This window comes from Hyperolius riggenbachi, chromosome 12, assembly GCF_040937935.1.
Source record: "Hyperolius riggenbachi isolate aHypRig1 chromosome 12, aHypRig1.pri, whole genome shotgun sequence".
In the NCBI taxonomy this organism is placed as follows: Eukaryota; Metazoa; Chordata; class Amphibia; order Anura; family Hyperoliidae; genus Hyperolius; species Hyperolius riggenbachi.
The window spans coordinates 21,941,787-21,968,129 of NC_090657.1; the positions used below are offsets into that span (position 1 = coordinate 21,941,787).

The following is a 26,343-nucleotide window of genomic DNA, read 5'->3' on the forward strand; positions in this document are numbered from 1 at the left end:
ATGCGCAGTAGACCCTGACTGGCATCAACTTAGGCTGATAACGGAGCAGCTGAACGGCAGACCGCGGGAGGACGGCGTAGGACTTAGACATGTTTATGGGGCGGGAGGAAACCCCGGGTAAGTATCAGGGCTTGAGATAATTTTATCTCTGAGCCTCTTTAAAAGGAAATAAATATGGCAGCTTCCATATACCTCTCACTTCAGTTGTCCTGTAAATTAAGCAGTTAACAGTTGCATATGAATGGTCTCAAGAGGTACAGCTCCAATCACACAACATTCATCACAGCAATGATCTCATGTCCCCAGGTCTTTAACGAGCTAGATCCCTACAGCTGCCAGAATCCTCACCTCCTCCTATTACAGCCATGGAAGTACAGGAGACCATCATACAGGCTGCTAAGCACACTACATGTGCAAAGCACCAATCAAGTTCCTCCTTGCCATCTGACCAGTGACTGCCACACAGACAAGCATGGGTGCCCATCATGGAGCAGAAATCACTTGGAAAATACCATGTGACCAACATCTATTCCTGTAAGCAGGGTGAGCTGCACTGGACAGGCAATGCTGTACACACAACATAGACTCACATGCAATCCTTCTCATTGGGGCGATAGTAAAATGGCGGCACATTAGCTTCATATTCATCCCTGGCTTTCTGATTGCCATGTCTTTTCAGGAACTGCAGGGAAGAAACACAACAGAGTCAACTCCTTGCACACTGTACAAAATAATATAACCTCTTATAGCTAAAGGTGGCTCGTTCCTGAAGATGTGTTAGGCTGTGGTTCCTATAGCACCAAGTGCTCCATCCCTCAGGGTGTGGTCTCTACAGCCAAAGGGGAGCCTTACCTGGAAGTGTGCTCATGCCATGGCTGCTATAACTATAGATCAGGGGTCAGGAACCTTCCTGGCTGAGAGAGCCAAAAATGCTACATATTTTAAAATATCATTCTGTGAGAACCATAATATGTTTCAAACTGGGACAGTGCGCATGTGCAGCAGAGCGCCATGGTGATCTGTATACAGTGCATCCACCGGGCAGTGGAAGTGCCAGACACGTCCGCTGCCCGGGTTTCAGCAACATCAGCAATTTCCCCGAGAACCAGACAGGGGAAATACCGACTAACAGCTTGTACAATTAGCTAGCTGACTTGGGGGTTGATTCACTTTGTAGGATGAGATCCTGCACTTTGACCCAATAGGCTGCCTGTCAAGTGACAGGCAGCCTATTGGGCCAATCAAAGTGCGAGGATCTTGTACTACAAAGTCACTAGACCTGACAGGGTCCAGAGTGGGACAATTGGAGCAGCGGTTAGTTTTGGGGTAGTGCAAGTAAGTTAGAAGTGCATGCTACAGCAGTAATGTGCCTACTTTGAAAATTGTATTTGCGCTGCCACACTTACAGTAGCTGCGCTGCTTGCACAGTGTAGATTAGTGAATCAACCCCAACTGATTTGTATGTGAGCCACATTTAGCCATCAAAAGAGCCACATCTGGCTACAGAGCCATAGGTTCCCTACCCCTGCTGTAGATGGTCCCCCCTTTCTTCTTCCTCCATGCTTACTAGCTGTTTTAACATGCTTCCCCCAAATTCCATCGCTACCTCTCTACTTGACTGCTCTCTGCCTTTTCTTCGCTCTCTAAACATTCTCTCTCCTCTCAAATCTCCTCATCCTATCTAACTACCTATTCTTTTGATCTTATTCCCTTCCATCTCATTCCACAGCTGTCCTCACCCTTCATCTCTGTACCAACATAATTTATTATCTCTTTCTCACTCAAAAAGGCTGTTGTGACATCATTACTTAAAAAAAAAAAAAAAAAAAATCTCTAGATCCTACAGTACTCTCCAGCTACTGTCCTGTATCACTTCTCCCCTTTGCATCCAAATTACTTGAACACTATATCCATATATCCATGCTGAATTAAGCAACTATTTATCCTCTAACTCCCTGCTTGATCATTTCTAGCAGGGCAGTTTCTAGGCTAAAATGCACCCAGTGCCAGGGTGTAAAAATTGCGCCCGAAGCGCTGTATACAGCAACTCACATCCCTGCACTCCAATCGCCGATCACTTGCCGCTGGTCTCCTGCTCTGCATAGACGCTTATACACACTCTACTTGCAGGAAGTAGAGTGTGTATCAGTGTCTATGCAATGGAGGGGACCAGTGGCAAGTGATCGGCGATTGGAACGCAGGGAGGCGCTTCCCTGCACTAACTCTGCAGCGGGGGGGGGGGGGGGGGGGGAGCACGAAAGGAGACGGGGGAGAGGAAGTGAGGGAGAGGTCGGGCCGCCCTCCCCGCGGCTGCAGCTTCCCCTCCATCACGGCACCCTCCCTCCCTCAGGGCGGCCGCACGGCCCTAGAAACGGGCCTGATTTTTAGTCTGGCTTTCATCCCAACCCCTCCACAGAAACAGCTCTTACTAAAATGGCCAATGAGCTTCTTGATAAATCCAAATACCATTATTCCATACTCATGCTTCTTGACCTGTCCTCAGTCTTATGCTGGGAATACACAGATCGATTTTGCCAATCGATTCCGCGGCTGATCGTTTTCCGCACTTGATTCTGCAGGCAATTCTCTTATCTTCCGCTGGTTTTTCTTATCTTTTCCCATTGTCCTCCATGCAGAATCAAGTGCGGAATCGATCGGGCGGGAGATCGGACATATCGAGCCATCTGAATGGCCCAGAATCGAGCCGTGTATTCCCAGCATTAGATACTCTTTGACACGACCTTACTCCTACAAACTTTCATCTTGAAGTATAAAGGACCTTGCTTTCTCCTAGTTATCTCCTATCTCTCTGGAAGATCCTTCAAAGTCCCTTAAGGGGCCCATACACTCAGCCGATTAACGGCCGATCGATCGATCAAAATCAATAGATCGATTGCAAATCGTTTGCCGATTTGACCGTTTTGCAGCCGATTTGGATCAATTTCAATCCATCGGCCAGGGTGGAAAATCAAAATCGATCTGAAGAGATTGCTTATCAATTTGCATTGGCCCCAATGCAAATCTGATGGCAAAAAAAATGCCATCATATCGATTTTCAATATATTTCAAACTGAAATCTATTTGGAAATCTGTTCCTAGTAAAAAAAAAATGGTCCTAAACACATCAGATAGATCAGAAATCTATCTGATGATCTATCTGATGCTAATCTAACGAGTGTATGACCACATTTACTTTAATCATATCTCTTCTCCACATCTTTGTTTGTGGGGGGACTTCAAGGCTTGGTTTTCAATACCACTTATACACAGATGATACACAACTGTACGTTTCAGCACATTTGGCCCCTATTGTCCCTTCTCCTGCCAATAATGATAAAATAGGGTGTCATTGACACCCCTTCTCACCTCTACCACATCATGTTCCAAATAATCCAGCTGAATAGATTTCACTCTGCCGATGGATGGGATCCGGTGAACACCAGAACACTGCAGGCAAACAAACACCCCAATATTGCAGGATGCCCACACTGGATCTGCAGAGAAAGCAATAAAGACATTAAAAAGTGGTAGGAGAAAGACTGAGCAAGAGAGAAATAAGAAAGAGAGAGTGAGAGGGAAAGAAGGAGGAGGAAGGGGGAGAGAGGGAGTTGGGGAAAGGAGCCACCATTACAGTTTTGATTTGGGGCTCAGGGGGTTGTTGCCCCTGACTACAGGTCTGGAAAAACTACATCCCGTCACTTTCCACATTTATAGACCCATAAGGTGTGCGGTACTTAACCACTTGAGGACCCCCCCCTTAAGGACCAGCGCTGTCTTAGCTGATCTGTGCTGGGTGGGCTCTGCAGCCCCCAGCACAGATCAGCGTGCAGGCAGAGCGACCAGATCGCCCCCCTTTTTTCCCCACTAGGGGATGATGTGCTGGGGGGGTCTGATCGCTCCTGCCTGCCGGGTGTTGCGGGGGGGGGCACCTCAAAGCCCCCCTCCGCGGCGAAATCCTCCCCCTCCCTCTCCTACCTGGCCCCCCCTGGAGATCCGGGCTGCACAGGACGCTATCCGTCCTGTGCAGCCAGTGACAGGCTGTCTCCTGTCACATGGCGGTGATCCCCGGCCGCTGATTGGCCGGGGATCGCCGATCTGCCTTACGGCGCTGCTGCGCAGCAGCGCCGTACAATGTAAACAAAGCGGATTATTTCCGCTTGTGTTTACATTTAGCCTGCGAGCCGCCATCGTCGGCCCGCAGGCTATTCACGGAGCCCCCCGCCGTGAATTGACAGGAAGCAGCCGCTCGCACGAGCGGCTGCTTCCTGATTAATCAGCCTGCAGCTGGCGACGCAGTACTGCGTCGCTGGTCCTGCAGCTGCCACTTTGCCGACGCGCGGTATGAGTGCGCGGTCGGCAAGTGGTTAAACAGCAACTTTAGTGAAAAGGGGAAAAAAAACATTGTATATGTAAAAATACAAGTGAGAAGTTAAAAATAGAAGAGAGATCAAGAAATGATTGATATTAGCCATGTAATTTGTTTATATCGTTTGAGCCAAATGAGCCTGCATGTCATCATACAGTGATGTGAAAAACTATTTGCCCCCTTCCTGATTTCTTATTCTTTTGCATGTTTGTCACACTTAAATGTTTCTGCTCATCCAAAACCGTTAACTATTAGTCAAAGATAACATAATTGAACACAAAATGCAGTTTTAAATGATGGTTTTTATTACTTAGTGAGAAAAAAACCTCAAAACCTACATGGCCCTGTGTGAAAAAGAAATTACCCCCTGAACCTAACAACTGGTTGGGCCACCCTTAGCAGCAATAACTGCAATCAAGCGTTTGCGATAACTTGCAACGAGTCTTTTACAGCGCTCTGGAGGAATTTTGGCCCACTCATCTTTGCAGAATTGTTGTAATTCAGCTTTATTTGAGGGTTTTCTAGCATGACCCACCTTTTTAAGGTCATGCCACAACATCTCAATAGGATTCAGGTCAGGACTTTGACTAGACTAGGCCACTCCAAAGTCTTCATTTTGTTTTTATTCAGCCATTCAGAGGTGGATTTGCTGGTGTGTTTTGGGTCATTTTCCTGCTGCAGCACCCAAGATCGCTTCAGCTTGAGTTGACAAACAGATGGCCGGACATTCTCCTTTAGGATTTTTTGGTAGACAGTAGAATTCATGGTTCCATCTATCACAGCAAGCCTTCCAGGTCCTGAAGCAGCAAAACAACCCCAGACCATCACACTACCACCACCATATTTTACTGTTGGTATGATGTTCTTTTGCTGAAATGCTGTGTTACTTCTACGCCAGATGTAACGGGACACGCACCTTCCAAAAATTTCAACTTTTGTCTCGTCGGTCCACAAGGTATTTTCCCAAAAGTCTTGGCAATCATTGAGATGTTTTTTAGCACAATTGAGATGAGTCTTAATGTGCTTTTTGCTTAAAAGTGGTTTGCGCCTTGGATACCTGCCATGCAGGCCATTTTTGCCCAGTCTCTTTCTATGGGGGAGTCGTGAACACTGACCTTAATTGAGGCAAGTGAGGCCTGCAGTTCTTTAGATGTTGTCCTGGGGTCTATTGTGGCCTCTCGGATGAGTTTTCTCTGCGCTCTTGGGGTAATTTTGGTCGGCCAGCCACTCCTGGGAAGGTTCATCACTGTTCCATGTTTTTGCCATTTGTGGATAATGGCTCTCACTGTGGTTCGCTGGAGTCCCAAAGCTTTAGTATTGGCTTTATAACTTTTACAAGACTGATAGATCTCAATTACTTTTGTTCTCATTTGTTCCTCAATTTCTTTGGATCTTGGCATGATGTCTAGCTTTTGAGGTGCTTTTGGTCTACTTCTCTGTGTCAGATAGCTCCTATTTAAGGGTTTTCTTGATTGAGACAGGTGTGGCAGTAATCAGGCCTGGGGGTGACTACAGAAATTGAACTCAGGTGTGATAAACCACAGTTATTTAACAAGGGAGGCAATCACTTTTTCACACAGGGCCATGTAGATTTGGAGTTTTTTTTTCTCACTAAATAATAAAAAATAAGAAATCAGGAAGGGGGCAAATAGTTTTTCACATCACTGTATTTACTACTGGCAGACATGAAAAAACTAGACAGCACTGACTGCCATTATCTATAACCACACCTCCTAACAATGCGATAGGCTAAAAGTTTTTTCTTTTAATAGATGTACATGTGCACAGAGTAGCATACTGGCTGCTTTGCAGTTGGAAACAAACGTTACTTCCCACAATGCAACAAGGCTCACAGACAGGAAACTGTCAGGACCTAGGTCCAGACATCACACTGTGGGAGGTGTTTCACCACAATATCAGCCACACAGACCCCCCTGATGATCTCTTAAGTAAAGATTTCTCATAGAAAAAGAGGTATCTGCTACTGATTAGGATGAAGTTCAATCCTTAAATACGGTTCCTCTTTAAAGTAATCAGAAAGTAAGTACCCCTCCTCCCTATATACACTCCCCTCAAAGATTATTAGGAACACCATACTAATACGGTGTTTGACCCCCTTTCTCCTTCAGAAATGCCTTAATTCTACGTGGCATTGATTCAACAAGGTGCTGAAAGCATTCTTTAGAAATGTTGGCCCATATTGATAGGATAGCATCTTGCAGTTGATGGAGATTTGTGGGATGCACATCCAGGGCACGAAGCTCCCCAAAAATGCTGTATTGGGTTGAGATCTGGTGACTGTGGGGGCCATTTTAGTACAGTGAACTCATTCTCATGTTCAAGAAACCAATTTGAAATGATTCAAGCTCCATGACATGGTGCATTATCCTGCTGGAAGTAGCCATCAGAGGATGGGTACATGGTGGTCATGAAGTGATGGACACGGTCAGAAACAATGCTCAGGTAGCCTGTGGCATTTAAACGATGCCCAATTGGCACTAAGGGGCTTAAAGTGTGCCAAGAAAGCCTCCCCCACACCATTACACCACCACCACCAGCCTGCACAGTGGTAACAAGGCATGATGGATCCATGTTCTCATTCTGTTTACACCAAATTCTGACTCTATCGAGACTCATCAGACCAGGCAACATTTTTACAGTCCTCAACTGTGCAATTTTGGTGAGCTTGTGCAAATTGTAGCCTCTTTTTCCTATTTGTAGTGGAGATGAGTGGTACCCGGTGGGGTCTTCTGCTGTTGTAGCCCATCCGCCTCAAGGTTGTGCATTTTGTGGCTTCACAAATGCTTTGCTGCATACCTCGGTTGTAACGAGTGGTTATTTCAGTCATCATTGCCCATTCTCCTCTGACCTCTAGCATCAACAAGGCATTTTCGCCCACAGAACTGCCGCATACTGGATGTTTTTCCCTTTCACAACATTCTTTGTAAACCCTAGAAATGGTTGTGTGTGAAAATCCAAGTAACTGAGCAGATTGTGAAATACTCAGACCGGCCCATCTGGCACCAACAACCATGTCATGCTCAAAATTACTTAAATCACCTTTCTTTCCCATTCTGACATTCAGTTTAGAGTTCAGGAGATTGTCTTGCCCAGGATCACACCCCTAAATGCATTCAAGCAACTGCCATGTGATTGGTTGATTAGATAATTGCATTAATGAGAAATTGAACAGGAGTTCCTAATAATCCTTTAGGTGAGTGTATATTGGTTTGAAGGTTTGAGGTCTATGGGAGTTTAATTGGGGATTGGGTATCATAACGTGTCAAAAAGAAGGTGACATGCTATTATTCAGCATTAAAACCTTACATTTTTATTTTGACATTATATAAAAACATGAATATAGAACATACAATATACGTAATGCTTAAAATAGAACAATCAAAACTAGTTACTAGGCCCAGCAGGACATCCCCCTACTGGGGAAAAAAGGGGGGAAGTCTGATCGCCCTGCCTGCCACACGATCTGTGCTGGGGGCTGAAGAGCCCACGCAGCACAGATCAGCCAAAATGATCCCGGTCCTTAAGTGGTTAAACAATACCAGTTGCCTGGCTGTCCTGCTGATCCTCTACCTCTAATGCTTTTAGCCATAGCCCCTGAACAAGCATGCAGATCAGGCCCCTGAACAAGCATGCAGCAGATCAGGTGTTTCTGACATTATTGTCAGATCTTACAAGATTAGCTGCATGCTTGTTTCTGGTGTGATTCAGACACTACTGCAGCCAAATAGACCAGCTGGGCTGCCAGATATTGTTTAAAGGACCACTATCGCAAAAAAAATAAGCAGTTAAAATCTGACAGAACCGACAGACCCGGTTTTGTTCCAGTCCATCTCCTCAGGGGGGATTCTCAGGGTTTTCTTTGTTTTCAACAGCATTTCCTGAACAGCAGTTTAACTGCCAAAATAGATACCAGCCGGCCTCCCTAATCACTTGCACACTATTTTGTCAGCTAGACTGTGCAATTGCTGTTCAGGAAATGATGTTGAAAACAAAGAAAACCCTGAGAATCCCCCATGAGGGGATGGACTGGCTCAAAACATGTCGGTCCTGTCGGATTTTAACTGCCTAGTTTTTTCGCGATAGTGGTGCTTTAAAAGAAAATAAATATGGCAGCCCCTATATTTTTCCTCACTTCAGTGAGAAGAATACACAAGATCACGTCAGGAATCATGAGGATTCAAAGAGCAACCATGGTCCAAAGAGTAGATGTGATATCAATCATATGCCTTTGAATACAATCCTAATGTCTTTATTGGGTGAATGCACCTCCTGTAATAAGTTACACTTTCCTTTGATCTCAGCTGCAGCAAGTTTTCTCCGCCAAGAGTGACTCGGCCAGTAGTGAGTTTCCTGTGTGTATTATATTGTGACTCATGTCCTGCCTATACAGTATCTTCACTCGCATATTAATAAACCCCAAACCACTCCTGTCATCCTCCCATGACGTAGTAATGTCTTCATCATATATTCACTTCCCAGGAACAGGACTTCTCTTGGGTTGCCCAATGCATTCTTCCTTGTCTTTAAAAGTGAACCTGAACTCAGAACTTCCTCTCTGCCCTCAAAGATACACAATAGCATAGTAACCTTTAAGGAAAAAACATTTTTTGGGTTACAGCTGATACAAATCCTGCAATAAATCTTCAGTGTGTCTACTTCCCGAAGCAGGTAACTTCGGCGCACGGCGTCAAAGATGGGCGCCGTCATAGCAGCAATGCTAGGCTGCGCACCCTGCGCAAAAGTGATCTGGGGATCCGGCGATCACCAGACCCCAAATTACATCTCCCTCCGAGTTGCTACAACTCAGAGGGGGAATAGTATTTAACGCCTCCGGGGGTTTTACTGGCATTTGGCTCGCCCTGCGCCCAACTCACCGGCGATCACCAGACCCCAAATCCCTCCGAGTTGCTACAACTCAGGGGGGGGGGGGGGGGGGGGGGCGTACGTACAATACTGTATGTACGCCTACTCCCTGCTTTCATGGAAGCAGACATATTGTTAACAGATTAGCTGCTCTGCTGTGGCATAGGAGATTCCTGAGCTGACAAATCTGAGAGATCAAATTACAGTGGTGATTAGACATAGATGAGGGGGGATTAGACAGGCTAAACGATCTAAATACACACAGGGTGCATTTCTTTATGGTTTGCTTCTGTCCTGTGCAAGAATTCAGTTCCACTTTAAGACGGTCACCATTAACATGATTTTTTTACAAGTATTTTTGATTCATTTATAAAGCACCATCATCTTCCAGAGCACTGTACAGAGTGCAAGCCTGATTACAATGCGTAACACAAGCAGACATAGTTCACACCTAGGACATTAGCAACATCCTCAAAACAGTGAGATAAGTACATTCACAGTTCTTGCCAAGGAACCAGAGATAAGCGAGCTTTTCCTGCTCTCTGCAGTGAAAATAAGTGATTTTACACACAGGAAATACTTGGGAATGCTTTCAAATGTTCTCTTATGTAACTAAGAGTAGTTACAAAAATTTTAGTTTTAGGAGTATAATAACACTTTAAGGGTATAGTTGGAGGTTTCAAGGCTTGGACCAAAATGAAGATGGTGCAAAGGGGAGTTCTGAAGAAGAGACAAAGCTCATGAGAAGCCTTGAATCAGAGAGTGAATGGGGAACAGAAGAGTTTCATGAGCATAGTGAGTTTTCAGTAGGGGTGTCGGGCTGAGCAGGTCGGTTCTCGCTATTGTGTGCATGGCTCTTTCAGGGCTCCTGTGGACGAAAGGGCGCAATCTGGTGACTACTTTGTGGATTGCTTCCTGAACTGACCTTTCGTCTGAACCGGACTATTGTGTGGAATGCTGCATGAACCGATCCTTTGCCTGAACCTGACTATTCTGTGGATTGCTGTCTGAACCGATCCTTTGCCTGGGCCTAACTATTCTGTGGAATGCTGCCTGGACCTGACTATTCTGTGGATTTCTGCCTGGACCAATCCTTTGCCTGCACCTGACTATTCTGTGGAATGCTGCCTGGACCGATCCTTTGCCTGAACCTGACTATTCTGTGGATTGCTGCCTAGACCGATCCTTTGCCTGAACCTGACTATTCTGTGGATTGCTGCCTAGACCGATCCTTTGCCTGAACCTGACTATTCTGTGGAATGCTGCCTGGACCGATCCTTTGCCTGAACCTGACTATACAGTGGCTGGATAGTGTAATGGTTAAGGGCTCTGCCCCTGATGTAGGAGTCCTGGGTTCAAATCCTGGCTCTTCCGACTCGGTAAGCCAGCACCTATTCAGTAAGGAGTTCATTGGGCAAGTCTCCCTAACACTGCTACTGCCTACTGAGTGCGCTCTAGTGGCTGCCTCGCAAGCGCTTTGAGTCCGACAGGAGAAAGGCGCTATACAAAAAAAGGAATTATTATTATTATTATTATTCTGTGGATTGCTGCCAAGACCGATCCTTTGCCTGAACCTGACCATTCTGTGGATTGCTCACTGGACCGATCCTTTGCCCGGACCTGACTATTCTGTGGAATGCTGTCTGTACTGATCTTTGTTTGAACCTGACTATTCTGTGGAATGCTATCTGTACTGATCTTTTTTTGAACCTGACTATTCTGTGGAATGCTGTCTGTACTGATGTTTGTATGAACCTGACTATTCTGTGGAATGCTGCCTGGACCGATCCTTTGCCTGCACCTGACTATTCTGTGGAATGCTGTCTGTACTGATCTTTTTTTTTTAACCTGACTATTCTGTGGAATGCTGCCTGGACCGATCCTTTGCCTGCACCTGACTATTCTGTGGAATTGTGAGGATCCTGCGCAGGCAGGCAGCCTTTTGACCACTGTTCAGGTCTGCATTCTGCAGGTCTCTGGAAGAGAGACCTTTTGTCAGTATTGCAACTTGCTGCTGAGGAATTTGCATATGTTTGTCATGCAGATTGCCTAGCCACGTCCCTTGTGGGCTTGCTCTATAAATACTATGTGATACCACAGTAAGTTGCTGGTCATAAGAGTTAGATCCTGTGTAACACTCGCCTGGAGTGTCAGCCTTGCTCTTTGTTGAAGATTAGCCTAGAGTATCCCTGGAACTGCACTAGGCAGGTTTCCCTAGTGCAGTTAGGATTGCATATCTGTTTTGTTTGTCTGTTGCGATTGTCCTGTCCCAGCGGTGGTCGACAGGAAATCGTTCTGTGTGTCTGGGTGCTAACCGGAACAGCGGTTGTTACTGGTAGCCCCTTCTGATCTGTTTCCCTGGATCGCACCAGCCTCTTGCGCTAGTGCTGTGGATCCTTCTGTTCTGCTACTCTGTACTTGGATCGCACTAGCATCTTGCGCTAGTGCTGTGGATCCTTCTGTTCTGCTACTCTCTACCTGGATCGCACTAGCATCTTGCGCTAGCGCTGTGGATCCTTCTGTTCTGTCTTCCTGGATCGCACTAGCCCCTTGCGCTAGTGCTGTGGATCCTTCTGGTCTGCTACTCTCTTGCTGTACTTGGATCGCACCAGCCTCTTGCGCTAGTGCTGTGGATCCTTCTGTTCTGTCTGCCTGGATCGCACTCGTCTTGCGCTAGTGCTGTGGATCCTATCTCTCGTTTATTCCTGCTTTCGTGTATCTGTCTTGTCTGCTACGAACGCTTGCTGGAGGCTCGGTGAGGTAACCGTTAAGCAAGCGCTTGCGTCCTCTGTTTCATGTTTGTCTGTCGGTGGTTAGTTAGGTGTGTTTGTCTCTATTGTGCTTATCACGTGGAGACCGCGCATAAACACGTGCACTGTTGCAAATGAGTGCGGTGTTCGCGTTTAGCTAGCGTTTGTAATTTTCCGTATCTCCTCATTGTATGATTTGCTGTGCCTTTGCTACTCTCGTGCTCTGCCTTGCTGTAACCTTGTGTCACGTCTGGCGATCGCACCTCTCGCGATCGCGTTCCTACTTCACATCTGCTGTGGTGTGTGCACCATCGCGGGTTGGCGACAAGTTTGGTGCACACACATACAATCTGTCTCTGTGCTCATTCTCAATCGCCTCTCTTGCGATTGCGTTTCTTCCCTTCGTACAATTCCTGTCTGGCGTGTGTGGTAGGGCAGAGGAGCTGTTCCTCTGCACTCCACAGCTCCACCTGCCGACAGGAATTTCCCTCTACAGGTGCATTGCACCTTTTGCTGGGTTCCCGCAAATTATACGCTTGTGGAGGATTTCCGCAGTGTCAGCGCACGTCTTGTGCGCTGATCACGGAGAGAATTCCACAATCGTTACAGGAATGCTGCCTGTACTGATCTTTGTTTGAACCTGAATATTCTGTGGAATGCTGCCTGTACTGATCTTTGTTTGAACCTGACTATTCATGCTGCCTGTACTGATCTTTGTTTGAACCTGAATATTCTGTGGAATGCTGCCTGTACTGATCTTTGTTTGAACCTGACTATTCATGCTGCCTGTACTGATCTTTGTTTGAACCTGACTATTCATGCTGCCTTTACTGATCTTTGTTTGAACCTAACAACTCTATTGCCGGTTCCCTGGTACTTTGATTACTAAGTATCTCACGTGTATTACCCTTGGCTAGTTTCGACTAAGTAATTGCCTTAGCCTGTGCTTCTGTCTAGTGGGTATTGGTGGTATCTCTGCCTTCACTTCATCAGTCTTTATACCTTGCGCATATCAAGGCCTGGGTGTAACCGTGTGTTGGGATGATGCACTAGTCATCCCTTGGCTGACTGGGGACACGACACACAAGGTGAAGACTACGGAGGAAATTGGGGCATAGGGACTGATACAAAGGCAGGGAATCCACCAGGCCTCACGGCCAGTCAAATGATTACAAGAGTTTATCATCTGTAAATGGCTTGAGAGCCGGGGTACTCTGCTGTGTGCAGAGAACACTGGATGGTCTGTAACAACTTCCAGAAACTCTGAATGGGAAGTATCCAACTTAAGTAAGACCTGAGTTAATGCAGCATCAGCAGTTTGAGCTGCATGTCTTGCACAACAGAAAGGGTTCTATTTTAGGAGGGGAAGAGGAAGCAGTAGTGGTGACTGCACAATCAGTCTGGCTAAGATATACATTTATATGTACGTAGACCCTGGTTACATCTGCAGCATGTGGTCTTCATATGACCGTCTATAAGCTGCGCTCACAATGCCTCAGATTTCCTTTTCAGGTGAAGTCAAATGGTTAGTTACACTTTGGGTGACTTTATAGCCCCTCCACAGGTTTTATACTAACATTATTTTTCATAGCAATGGCCTCAAGCAGATTATTTAAATTTTTGTTGACTACTGTATATCACAATTACAGTAGGTAACAAGTTAACCACTTGAGGACCACAGTCTTTTCGCCCCTTAAGGACCAGAGCCTTTTTCTCCATTCAGACCACTGCAGCTTTCACGGTTTATTGCTCGGTTATACAACCTTCCACCTAAATGAATTTTACCTCCTTTTCTTGTCACTAATACAGCTTTCTTTTGTTGCTATTTGATTGCTGCTGCAAGTTTTACTTTTTATTATATTCATCAAAAAAGACATGAATTTTGTCAAAAAAATGACTTTTTTAACTTTCTGTGCTGACATTTTTCAAATAAAGTTAAATTTCCTATACATTTGAGCGCGAAAGTTATTCTGCTACAGGTCTTTGATAAAAAAAAAAAAAAACCATTCAGTGTATATTTATTAAATTGGGTAAAAGTTATAGCGTTTACAAACTATGGTGCCAAAAGTGAATTTTCCCATTTTGAAGCATCTCTGCCTTTTCTAACCACCTGTCATGTTTCATGAGGTGCTAAAATTCCAGGATAGTATAAAACCCCCCCAAATGACCCCATTTTGGAAAGAAGACATCCCAAAGTATTCAGTGAGAGGCATGGTGAGTTCATAGAAGATTTTATTTTTTGTCACAAGTTAGCGGAAAATGACACTTTGTGACAAAAAAAAAAGTTTCCATTTCTTCTAACTTGCGACAAAAAAAATGAAATCTGCCACGGACTCACTATGCTCCTCTCTGAATACCTTGAAGTGTCTACTTTCCAAAATGGGGTCATTTGTGGGGTGTGTTTACTGTCCTGACATTTTGGGGGTAATTGTAAGCACCCCTGTAAAGCCTAAAGGTGCTCATTGGACTTTGGGCCCCTTAGCGCACTTAGGCTGCAAAAAAGTGCCACACATGTGGTATCGCCTTACTCAGGAGAAATAGTATAATGTGTTTTGGGGTGTATTTTTACACATACCCATGCTGGGTGGGAGAAATATCTCTGTAAATAAAAAATTTTTGGATTTTTTTTTTACACACAATTGTCCATTTACAGAGATATTTCTCCCACCCAGCATGGGTATGTGTAAAAATACACCCCGAAACACATTACACTACTTCTCCTGAGTACGGCGATACCACATGTGTGACACTTTTTTGCACCCTAACTGCGCTAAGGGGCCCAACGTCCTATTCACAGGTCATTTTGAGGCAATTGTTTTCTAGACTACTCCTCACGGTTTAGGGCCCCTAAAATGCCAGGGCAATATAGGAACTACACAAGTGACCCCATTTTAGAAAGAAGACACCCCAAGGTATTCCGTTAGGTGTATGGTGAGTTCATAGAAGATTTTATTTTTTGTCACAAGTTAGTGAATAATGACACTTTGTGAAAAAACAATAAAAATCAATTTCCGCTAACTTTTGACAAAAAATAAAATCTTCTATGAACTCGTCATACACCTAACAGAATACCTTGGGGTGTCTTTTTTCTAAAATGGGGTCACTTGTGGGGTTCCTATACTGCCCTGGCATTTTACGGGCCCAAAACCGTGAGTAGTCTGGAAACCAAATGCCTCAAAATGACTGTTTAGGGGTATAAGCATCTGCAAATTTTGATGACAGGTGGTCTAGGAGGGGGCGAATTTTGTGGAACCGGTCATAAGCAGGGTGGCCTCTTAGATGACAGGTTGTATTGAGCCTGATCTGATGGATAGGAGTGCTAGGGGGGGGGTGACAGGAGGTGATTGATGGGTGTTTCAGGGGGTGGTTAGAGGGAAAAATAGATGCAATCAATGCACTGGGGAGGTGATCAGAAGGGGGTCTGAGGGGGATCTGAGGGTTTGGCCGAGTGATCAGGAGCCCACATGGGGCAAATTAGGGCCTGATCTGATGGGTAGGTGTGCTAGGGGGTGACAGGTGGTGACAGGAGGTGATTGATGGGTGTCTCAAGGTGTGATTAGAGGGGGGAATAGATGCAAGCAATGCACTGGCGAGGTGATCAGGGCTGGGCTCTGAGGGCTTTCTGAGGGTGTGGGCGGGTGATTGGGTGCCCTAGGGGCAGATAGAGGTCTAATCTGATGGGTAGCAGTGACAGGTGGTGACAAGGGGTGATTGATGGGTGATTGAATGGTAATTAGTGGGTGTTTAGAGGAGAGAACAGATGTAAACAATGCACTTGGGAGGTGATCTGACGTCGGGTCTGCGGGCGATCTGATGGTGTGGGTGGGTGATCAGATTGCCCGCAAGAGGCAGGTTAGGGGCTGATTGATGGGTGGCAGTGACAGGGGGTGATTCATGGGTGGCAGTGACAGGGGGTGATTGATGGGTGATTGACAGGTGATCAGTGGGTTATTACAGGGAAGAACAGATGTGTATAATGCACTGGCGAATTGATAAGGAGGGGGGTGTCTGAGGGCAATCTGAGCGTGTGGGCGGTTGATTGGGTGCCCGCAAGGGGCAGATTAAGGTCTAATCTGATGGGTAACAGTGACAGGTGGTGATACGGGGTGATTGATTGTGATTAGAGGGTGTTTAGAGGAGAGAACAGATGTAAACAATGCACTTGGGAGGTGATCTGACGGCAGGTTTGTGGGCGATCTGATGGTGTGGGAGGGTGATCAGATTGCCCGCGAGGGGCAGGTTAGGGGCTGATTGATGGGTAGCAGTGACAGGGGGTGATTGATGGGTGATTGACAGGTGATCAGTAGGTTAATACAGGGGGGATAGATGCATACAGTACACAGGGGGTGGGGGGTCTGGGGAGAATCTGAGGGGTTGGGGGGGTGATCAGGAGTCCCCAGGGGGCAGTTTAGGGAATAAAAAAAAACAGCATTGACAGATAGTGACAGGGAGTGATTGATTGGTGATTAGGGGGGTGATTGGGTGCAAACAGTGGTCTGCGGGGTGGGCAGGGGGGGGGGGGGTCTGAGGGGTGCTGTGGGCGATCAGGGGGCAGGGGGGGAGATCAGTGTGCTTGGGTGCTGACCGTGGTGGCTGCAGCCTGCCCTGGTGGTCCCTCGGACACTGGGACCACCAGGGCAGGAGGCAGCCTGTATAATACACTTTGTATTCATTACAAAGTGTATTATACACTTTGTAGCGGCGATCGGGCAGCTAGTAACCCGCCGGCGCTTCCGAACGGCCGGCAGGTTACAGCGCGAGGGGCACTGAGCCGCAGAAATATATATTGTACATATTTTTAGATGACCATCCTCATAAGGCAGGTTCATAATGCATTGTGCCTTTAGGGGGGGGGGAGGCGGGTTGGGGGGAGTATCACTACTCACCTACGGGGTGTTGCTCCTCTGGGATGTGCCATGATCTTCACCACCCCACTGGCCGCATCTGTCAAATTTTGTAGTTCCTAGCAGTGTCTCTAGGGCAGGCATATGCCGCAATGCATGTTGGGAGGTGTAGTCTGTGGACAGCTCCGTACTCACGTCCACAGACTAAATCTCCCGGTATGCATTGTGGCGGGCACAAGACACTACTGGGAACAGGAGCGTTGCTAGCCTGAAAGATCAGTGACACGTGCCTCGGATGTCCCCATGGCAGAGTAGAGCCATCAAAGCATCCAGCATGGTACCACACAGTAACCAACATGCCCCACAGAGGCACCACAGCACCCAGCATGGCACTACACAGCACCCAGAATGGCATTGCAGCATCCAGCATGGCCCACAGAGGCACCATAGCACCCAGCAATTACACCACAGCACCCAGAATGGCATTTCAGCATCCAGCATGGCCCACAGAGGTACCACAGCACCCAGCATGGCACTACACAACACCCAGAATGGCATTGCAGCATCCAGCAAGCCCCATAGAGGCACCATAGCACCCAGCATGGCACCACAGCACACAGCAATGGGGGTATGCTGGGTGCTATGGTGCCTCTATGTGGGCATACTGGATGCTGTGATGCCTTTATAGGGACATACAGGGAGCTGTGGTTCTTCTATGGGAGCATGCTGGGAGCTGTGGTGCCTCAATGGGAGGCCCGTGGGAGCTGGAAGGGGGTCCACTAGAACAGGGCTTTTCAACCTGTGGAACGCGTACCACCAGTGGTATTTTGCTGTTGGCCAGGTGGTACATGCCGGGTTTGCCTGCCATTTAATTGCTTGTCTGCCGCTTGTCCCGGTCCCGTCCTGCCTCCGCAAACTTCAGCTCCCCCTCGCTTGATACTTATTCAATCTGTAGGCTAGCAGTCTAGTTTTAATCCTTTTCCCGACCAATGCCTCCTGCTTTTCCCCTCCCATATGCTCCCCTTTTCTTAAAGAGACACTGAAGCGAAAAAAATATATATGATATAATGAATTGGTTGTGTACTATGAATAATTACTAGAAGATTAGCAGCAAAGAAAATATTCTCATACATTTATTTTCAGGTATATAGTGTTTTTTCTAACATTGCATCATTCTATAATATGTGCAGATTACACAACACTAGGCATTCAAAATGAGTCTTTCAGAGCAGTCTGTGAAGTAATGACCTCTCCTCTGGCAGAGAAAAAGAAAACTGTTCACTTACAGTTGAGATAATAAAAGTCAGAGAACAGCCCTCTCCACGACTTTGAAAGTCCTTGAGATTAATGGCTTTTTTTGCATAGAGATAACAACTAGAGTTTCTTAACTCTTCCTGTACTGGAAACAATTAGACTGATGTATCTGATCTTAATGTTTTATTTCTTAGCTGTGCTACACATACAAATCATAATATCATCATTTTTTTTTCGCTTCAGTGTCTCTTTAAAGTGTACCTGTAAGAAAAAATGTACCTGGGGGATACTTACCTCAGGAGGGGGAAGCCTCTGGATCATAAAGAGGCTTCCCCCTTTTTCCTTGGTAAAGGGGATCAAGCACAGGGACCCCCTAAAGACCTCCTTGCCGGCGTGTGCACATGTGCAGTAGCGGCTCTCCACTAGGGGTTCCGGTGGAAACAGCCAAGTCTGATCGGGTCCAATCTACTGCGCAGGCACACTGGTGGTACTTAAAAAATTTCAGGTGATAAAGGTGTTACAATTAGTGAAAAAGTTGAAAAGCCTTGCACTAGAAGGTTAGAGAATGCTCTGGGCGGAGTGGTAGCAGGCCAGCTCATTCAGCAGAAAGCCAGTCCAGCCAGCACAGAAGCCAGATAACTATTTATGTGATATGCTGCATTTTTGTGTTGTATTAATGGAGAGGAGGGCTTCATCCAACATGTTGCTGGGCGGGCCTACTTAGACCGCCGTTAAGTTCATGTAAATTTGGCTCCACCCATGACCACACCCACAATCTGGTGTATGGCCACGCCCATCTTTCGACTGGAGTGCCCAAAAGTGCCCCAGATCTCTTAGGATCCTAGGAACGCCTCTGACTGGGAACTTCAACATTTGGCAGATGAAACCGGTTGGGTGAACCCGTAGGTAAGTAGTGAGGCTCATCCCAACCCCACCCCACCCCCAAAGGCACAATGCATTATGAACCTCCCTTATGGAAAGGCTCTTTTAAAAAAAATGTTACTGGTGCTCCATTCCCTTTAGGCCAGTTTTACACTAGAAAGGTGCGTTTGCGGTACAATGCCCCGCCCCTGCCGCATCACACCAAACAAAATGACTATTATACGACCTTGTAGCAGAGTGCGCCGCAAGGTCATATGCATAGCGCCGCCCCCCTCATGTCCCTCGCCCAGTGACATACTCACTGCTGGACAGGAAGTACACCACTGGGTTTCCCCGCCGTATTCCCGTAGTTCCTGCGTCACCCATTCATTTATATTATCTCCATTGTCACTGCATTGCTGCGGAAGTCGGCCGATAACATTCTATTGACTTTGCGGCACGGTAAGTGTGCTAGGCCCAATGCCCTCCTGTTGCCTTACCCTGCGGTAAAACAGGGCAACACAACACAGATTTTCAATGCAAGTGTGAAAGGGGACTCAAAGAGCTTGGAAAATTCCATGTAAGCCTTAGGCGGCTTTAGGTTGCAGATTGACAGCAGCTGTGTGGGCCCCATGGCCGCACTGCACCGCCAAAGACAGGCATTCGGGGATTACCACGTTAATACAAGGTAATCCCCGTCTGGCGGTGGGCCAAGTAGGAAGTGATGCTCACTTCCTGTGGCTGATGCAATCAAGTGTGCAGTAGCGGTTTTTCACACTGACACACGTTGCCATAGACTTACATGACTTCTGGTCCGCCGCACATTGACACAGAACTGCGGGGTAACATAGATCTATCCATACATCGGGATGCGGTGAAGAGTCACTTCCATCCCATTGCACCATACCACGTCAGTATGAAGAGTTCTGCATGTTAAGATAATTATTTCTTCATCACCATCTGAGTCAATGAGATGCAAATAATCCTGAGTTTATGCAGGATTATGCAAATTACGTATGCAGCTTGAAAATGGACTAATTAAATTCCTTCTTGGCAGGATTTGATTGGTTCACTTTCAAACTGCATACATTTGCATAATCCTCCATACAGTACAGTACAAATGACTCCATAGAGAACAGCACACAGCTAGGCTGTTAGTCTCAGGGACGTAACAATAGGCCCTGCAAGGGATGCAGCTGCAGTGGGGCTCAGAAGCTGTAGGGGGCCCGTGGGGGAGAAGTTTCTTTTTTCTGTCCTGGGAGACTAAGAACGAAGGGTATGAAGAGAAAAAACTTTCTGCTTTCTGCACAGTTGTTGTAATGATTGCATCTGCTCAGCCACTGATAAGGAATCCTACAAAATGTTTTGTAGACCAAAATTTGTAGACAGTACCAATTCAGTGTGCAGCAGGCTCTTGTGTACAGCAGCGCCCAGCCCTCAACCTCTCTACCCCTCCCCAAGTGCTGTGTACTGTAGTGATGCTGGAGAAGTCTGCAGAGCCAGTTCTGCTCCTTCAGAGATGGACAGAGTGAGTGTAATAAGCTGAGGCTGGGAGCACATTTGTCTGTCGGTTTTCTGTACACCATGGGGTTGATTCACTATAACAAATAGTGTGCCTTATCCGAGTTAACATGCCTTATCAGAGTTAACACAGCTTATCAGAGTTGACACACCTTAGCAGAGTAGCATAGCGAGCGCTACAAACTTATGCCTGCTAATTGGCAATGACGAGAGCTCTACTCATCCTGTCCTGAGCCCCTGCGGCTCCGATCACTTTAAAAGACATTATCCCTGCACTTTGATTGGCCCAATAGGCTGCCTGCCACTTGACAGAAGACTTGACAGGCAGCCTATTGGGCCAATCAAAGTGCGGGGATAATGTCCTTTAAAGTGATTGGACCTGCAGGGGCTCAGGGCAGGAGGAGTGGAGCTCCCGTCTGCCAATTAATAGGCATACGTTTGTAGCGCTCGCTGTGCTACTCTGATAAGGCACGCCAACTCTGATAAGGCACGCTATTTGTTATAATGAATCAACCTCCATGTGTGTGTTTATGTGTGAAAACATGCACGTTTTATCACGGAAGCTAATATAATTGATAGAGAAAATGCCTGCGGTGCTTCACTGCTGTCTGTTTTTATCTGTATGGGAAAAATACATTCAAGTGTGCACTAGTCAATTGAATAACATTGGTTCTCAGTTTACCTGTGCAGAAAGGGGGGAGGGGCCCCATCCAAATTATTGCAGGGGGGCCCAGTGATTTCTAGTTACGTCCTTGGTCAGTTATCAGGTCTGAGGACTTTGCTGATGTCATGTTAGAGTTGTGTTTACTGCAGCAGCAAAGCATCACCCTCTTTTGCTGAAGTAGCATCACCAGGGGCCGTATGCAATTAACTTTTCACCTGAGTTTTCTCCTACGAGATAATTTTTCATTTTCAATTTGAAGTAACTTTTTAGCACTTTTTTAATAAAAAAAATACACAAAGCAGGTGAAAAAGTACTGTCATTTGCTTGCTGGTGGTATAAAGGACATTTTATTCATAAGTTGTAAAAATATCACCTAGGAGAAAACTGAGGTGGAAAAGTGAATTGCATACGGCCCCAGGTGTGCCACGAAAACCAATGAAATATTTATTTATAATAGTCTCTATGTTTCTAATGAAGAAGTTCATTTTTAATTATAAGTGCTAATCACAAACAAAACTTTTTTTCTAAAAAAGAAAAGAAAAATGACACTATATGTCCTTCTATTAGGACAGCCAGTATTCCTCATATGGAGGGGGTGAGGTTTGTGGTGTGGGCTGGGGTTTTGTGCATTACGGAGGTCACAGGCTTTCCAGGAAAAGGGAAGTAGCGTCTCACATGGCGGATGTACAGAAATGCTCTGACTTGGACACAGCACTGAGTGGCAGCACAATCGCACCAGTCATGCGGGAGTAAGGAGGGGGGTCACTGGATCAGGCCATGTCCCCAGGGCCGGCGCTGCCATAGAGGCAAAGGAGGCAGCTGCCCCAGGGCCCCAGAGCTTGTAGGGGCCCCCAGTGGCTACAAGAGGGAAAAACATTTTTTCAAATCGACCGTATAGTTCCTGAGAAAATCGATTTTAGAGTTTCAAAGGAAAAAAAATACACATTTAAAAACCAGCCGACTTTAATGGTTAATAGCAAATCCACCTTAAATTCTAGTAACCCTAAATTTGCAGGATATGTTAAGGAGATCATTGGGAATAAGAGGAAAAAACAATTTTTCAAAAAGACCTTATAGTTTTTGAGAAAATCGATTTTAAAGTTTCGAAGGAAAAAAGTATACTATTAAATGTGGTAAATGTCACTTTTAGTACCTAACGGTAGTGTAATTTTACATGTATCAAAAGAGAGAGCAATACATTTCCTGACGGGGTTTCCAGGGGGCCATACGCAGCTACAGCACTTTGGCCAGGGATCGCTATACAGCCGCAATATGGCTGTATGAAGATCCCTGGCATTTTCTTCTTATTTTCCCAATTTTTTTTTTTATGTTTAGAGTGTGGGAAATTTTTTTTTTCAATTATGTGGGGTCCCCCCTCCTGAAACTTTTTAACCCCTTGTCCCCCATGCAGGCTGGGGTAGCCAGAATGTGGAGCTCCAACCGATTGGGGCTTCAAACCCTGACTATACCAGCTGCAAAAAAGGTCCTTTAATCCCAATTTTTGCTTCAGGGTATATGTTGGAGGGGCCCCCCGGGTTTATTTTGCCCTGGGGCCCCATTGTTGCTTAAACCGGCCCTGCATGTCCCGGATACTTTCATTTCACGGTTCTGGCAGTGAGGTCTTTGCAAGTCCCAAACTCTCTGCTGCTGTCACATATTACAAGGGGGCTAGCTTCACCCTAAGGGCTTGTTCACACTAAGGGCTTGTTCACACTAAGGGCGTTTTTGGATTTATTTTTTTTACACGCAGGTGATTTTTAAAAATCGCCCACTAAACGCTTGTGCAATGAATGTCTATGAGAAGGTTCATATCAGTGCGGTTCGTGCGCTGTGTGTTCAGCAAAGCGGTGTGTGGACCATTTTTGAGGAGATTCGGCCTCCATGGAAAGTATAGGAGAAACGCAAAACGCTCACAAAAATCGTTTTGTGTAGCGATTGCGTTCGTGTTTTTAAGAATAAAAACATTGTATTTATTATTTTCTGGGTCAAAGAGCTCACTTCCTGATTTGCGTCAGGGAGTGAATTACAAAACCGCTCGGAAAACAACGCTTAGAAAACCGCTTAGCACAAAAACAAACCGCCCACCCAAGTCCCGGGAATCGGAAAAAAAAGACACCTCAAAAACAGCCCAATGCGGACGGGAACGCGAACGGAACGCAATGTGAACAAGGCTTAATAGGTTCTTCTGTATCTCAAAGATCTACATATATGGCAAGAACTACCCCTTGGGATCTTTGGTGGTGAGATCTTTGTGAACCTGAGTTTCTAGCTCTTCACACATGCCACATGCTTTTCTTGCTAGGGATTAGAGTCTAGGGGTCTCAAACTCGCGGCCCGCTGGCCATTTGCGGCCCTCAATACAATATTTTGTGGCCCTCGCCAGCAAAAGCTTCCTTATAGTTCGCTTCAGTGCTCCCAAGTAATCCGCTGCATCCTCGCCGCTAAACGAGGGCTGCAGAGCCCCCAAATCGCCCGGGGGGCAATCCGCCGGCATTTCCTGGAAGGGGCAGAGTTTTCAGCTACATCTCTGCCCCTCCTGACGTCAATCGTGGCGCATCGCCGCCTCTGCCCGCCCCTCTCACTCTTCCTTCACAGAGAGGGGCGGGGAGAGGTGACGATGCGCTGAAGCTGAAAGCTCTGCCCCTTCCAGGAAATGCCGGTGGATTGCCCCCGGGCGATTTGGGGGCTCTGCAGCCCTCGTTTTGCGGCGGGGACATGGCTGATTACTTGTAATGGGAGCACTGAAGTGAACTATAAGGTAAAATAGGCAAACTATAAGGTAAAATAGGCAAAATAGTTCGCTTCAGTGTGAATTTGATTATGAAATAAAAATTTTTGTGAAATCCTTTATGCGGCCCAGCCTCATCCTGACTTTGCCTCCTGCGGCCCCCAGGTAAATTGAGTTTGAGACCCCTGGATTAGACCAATCAAAGTTGAAATCTGTGGCGCCAGCGGCATCTGCCAGGTCCCCCTCCCCCCCTCAATCTTGTCATGTTAGAGGAATGTTTTCTGCAGCAGTATCCTGGTTGCTGTGAATATACTACAGCAAGTTTTTGCTGCAGGTGCCTGTATCCTGCTACCACTACACAACCACTATTATACTCAGCTTTATCAATCCTCACTATGGTTTGCTTCTACCCACATGAGGGTTGCAGAACAACGTGCAAATGTTCCCACTGACCAGGAGTCTTCATACAAACTATCCTACAATCATTCGCAAGCAGAGGGAACTCTAGATTCACCAATACGATCTCAAATAATCTTTGGAAAACCAGTGGTGGAAGCCAGCCAATCATTGCAGAGATGACATGGAAGCAAAACATCACACATGTGCGAGAGGACTGGAAGGATGGATTGTTAGCATCCGCGCAATCCAGTCCCTTCAGTGTTTTCATTTGATGTCCTGGAAAATGATACTGTAGTGTGTGTGAGTCAAGTGACTTTCCAAAAAAGTACAATCACTTATGATTGGTTCTTATTTGTAAACAATGCTAAGTCTGAACACTATCATCTCAGCACTTGAAGTATCCCAGGTAAACTCCCATTTCCAAGGAAGTCAGGGAGACGTAAGTCATACACGTGGTCAGTGCGTAGATGTGGCTTCTCCTCATCTTAGAAATGTGGTCATGGTTATCAGCTACTGACTGAGAGGAATTGTGTAACTGCTGGAGGAAGAGAATGCTACCAAGAACTCGCTATCGGGATTGTCACCATAAACATCACATTTCAGCAGCAACTGGTTTGAGTGTATGAAGTGATAAAGATGCTAATCCTGCATTCAAAACTTTCAAATCTTTTTCTGCTCTTATGGTTTGGAGGTATCACACACCTTAGTAGCACTGGCCCTTTAATTGCCATTGCCATCGGCTGGCAAAACAGTTGCATGCTGGGGGGGGGGGGTCTTTTTATCTAGAATATATTCCTCCTCTTCCCTTTATTTCCCCCTCCTATTAATGACATAAGACAGTGCACTTCTTAGTATAGACCTCAGTGGGAGTGTCTGAAGACTCTGGGAGGCGGGCGGGCAACGAATACACAATTAGCAAGAGGAGAAAAAAAGAGTGAGGGAGAAAATTATGTCAGGATTAGCTTCATTCAACGGTAACCAAGATGGAAACTGTCTTGTATAGGATTCTCTGCTTTTCCTTTATAAACTTAACAAGAATCATAACATGGACAGTGCAATACATCTGTTATGTAAGTAGTACTAGTATTTATCTACTTATATATATGTGTTTTTTATTCCTACGATAGCATGGGTGTCACTTGTTCTTTAAAACATGCTACAAGAATCCAAGACACCTTTTCAGGAGCCTCACCATGTCCATTGACAATCCATACTGAAAGCATGGTGGGAGAGACTTCTGACTCCCAATGAAAGGGAATCCTCCTGACCTCCTTCACCATTGCAAAACAGTAACAACATACTAACTTAAAGGTAGCCATACACTGGTCGATGTGCCATTAGATCGACCAGCTGACAGATCCCTATCTGATCGAATCTGATCAGAGAGGGATCGTATGGCTGCCTTTACTGCAAACAGATTGTGAATCGATTTCAGCCTGTATACATTACCTGACGCTGGCTCCCGGGCATCTTCTCCGCATTGCATGGCTCTGTTCCGGATCCATTACGGCGCTTCCTGTGTTACTCCGTGACCAGGAAGTTCAAATAGAGCGCCCTCTATTAGAACTTCCTGGTCACTGCAGTGACACAGGAAGCGCCGGGATGGATGGAGCCGGAACAGAGCCGTGCAGCACGGAGAAGACGCCCGGGAGCCAGCCTCAGGTAATGTATACCTGATCGGATCGGCCGCCGCTAGCGACGCGCACTTTACCCGCGGGCGATCGAGGGTAATTTCCCGCACGGCGCGATCGACGGACCGATCCGATTCCGGGAGGGAATCGGATCGGCGGCTGCGTTTACCGCGAACGATTGGCAGCAGATTAGGATCGAATCTGCTGTCGAAACGGCCGGGAATCGAGCCAGTGTATGGCTACCTTGGTAGCCATACACTGGCTCAATTCCCGGCCGTTTCGACAGCAGATTCGATCCTGGGATCGAATCTGCTGCCAATCGTTCGCGGTAAACGCAGCCGCCGATCCGATTCCCTCCTGGAATCGGATCGGTCCGTCGATCGCGCCGTGCGGGAAATTACCCTCGATCGCCCGCGAGTAAAATGCGCGTCGCTAGCGGCG

At 46.4% G+C, this 26,343-nt stretch overlaps 1 protein-coding gene across 3 annotated transcripts in view; it reads right to left on the bottom strand.

Moving 5' to 3' along the window:
- The window catches only part of ADAP2 (ArfGAP with dual PH domains 2), a 74,015-nt gene that overhangs the window by 33,903 nt on the left and 13,769 nt on the right, over positions 1–26,343 (bottom strand). For all 3 annotated transcript variants that reach the window (XM_068264544.1, XM_068264545.1, XM_068264546.1), the window contains exons 3-4: positions 3,367–3,494; positions 591–682 (exon numbers count right to left, since the gene is read on the bottom strand). In XM_068264544.1, coding sequence (XP_068120645.1) covers positions 591–682; positions 3,367–3,494 — 220 coding nt within the window. The remainder of the gene's footprint in view (positions 1–590; positions 683–3,366; positions 3,495–26,343) is intronic.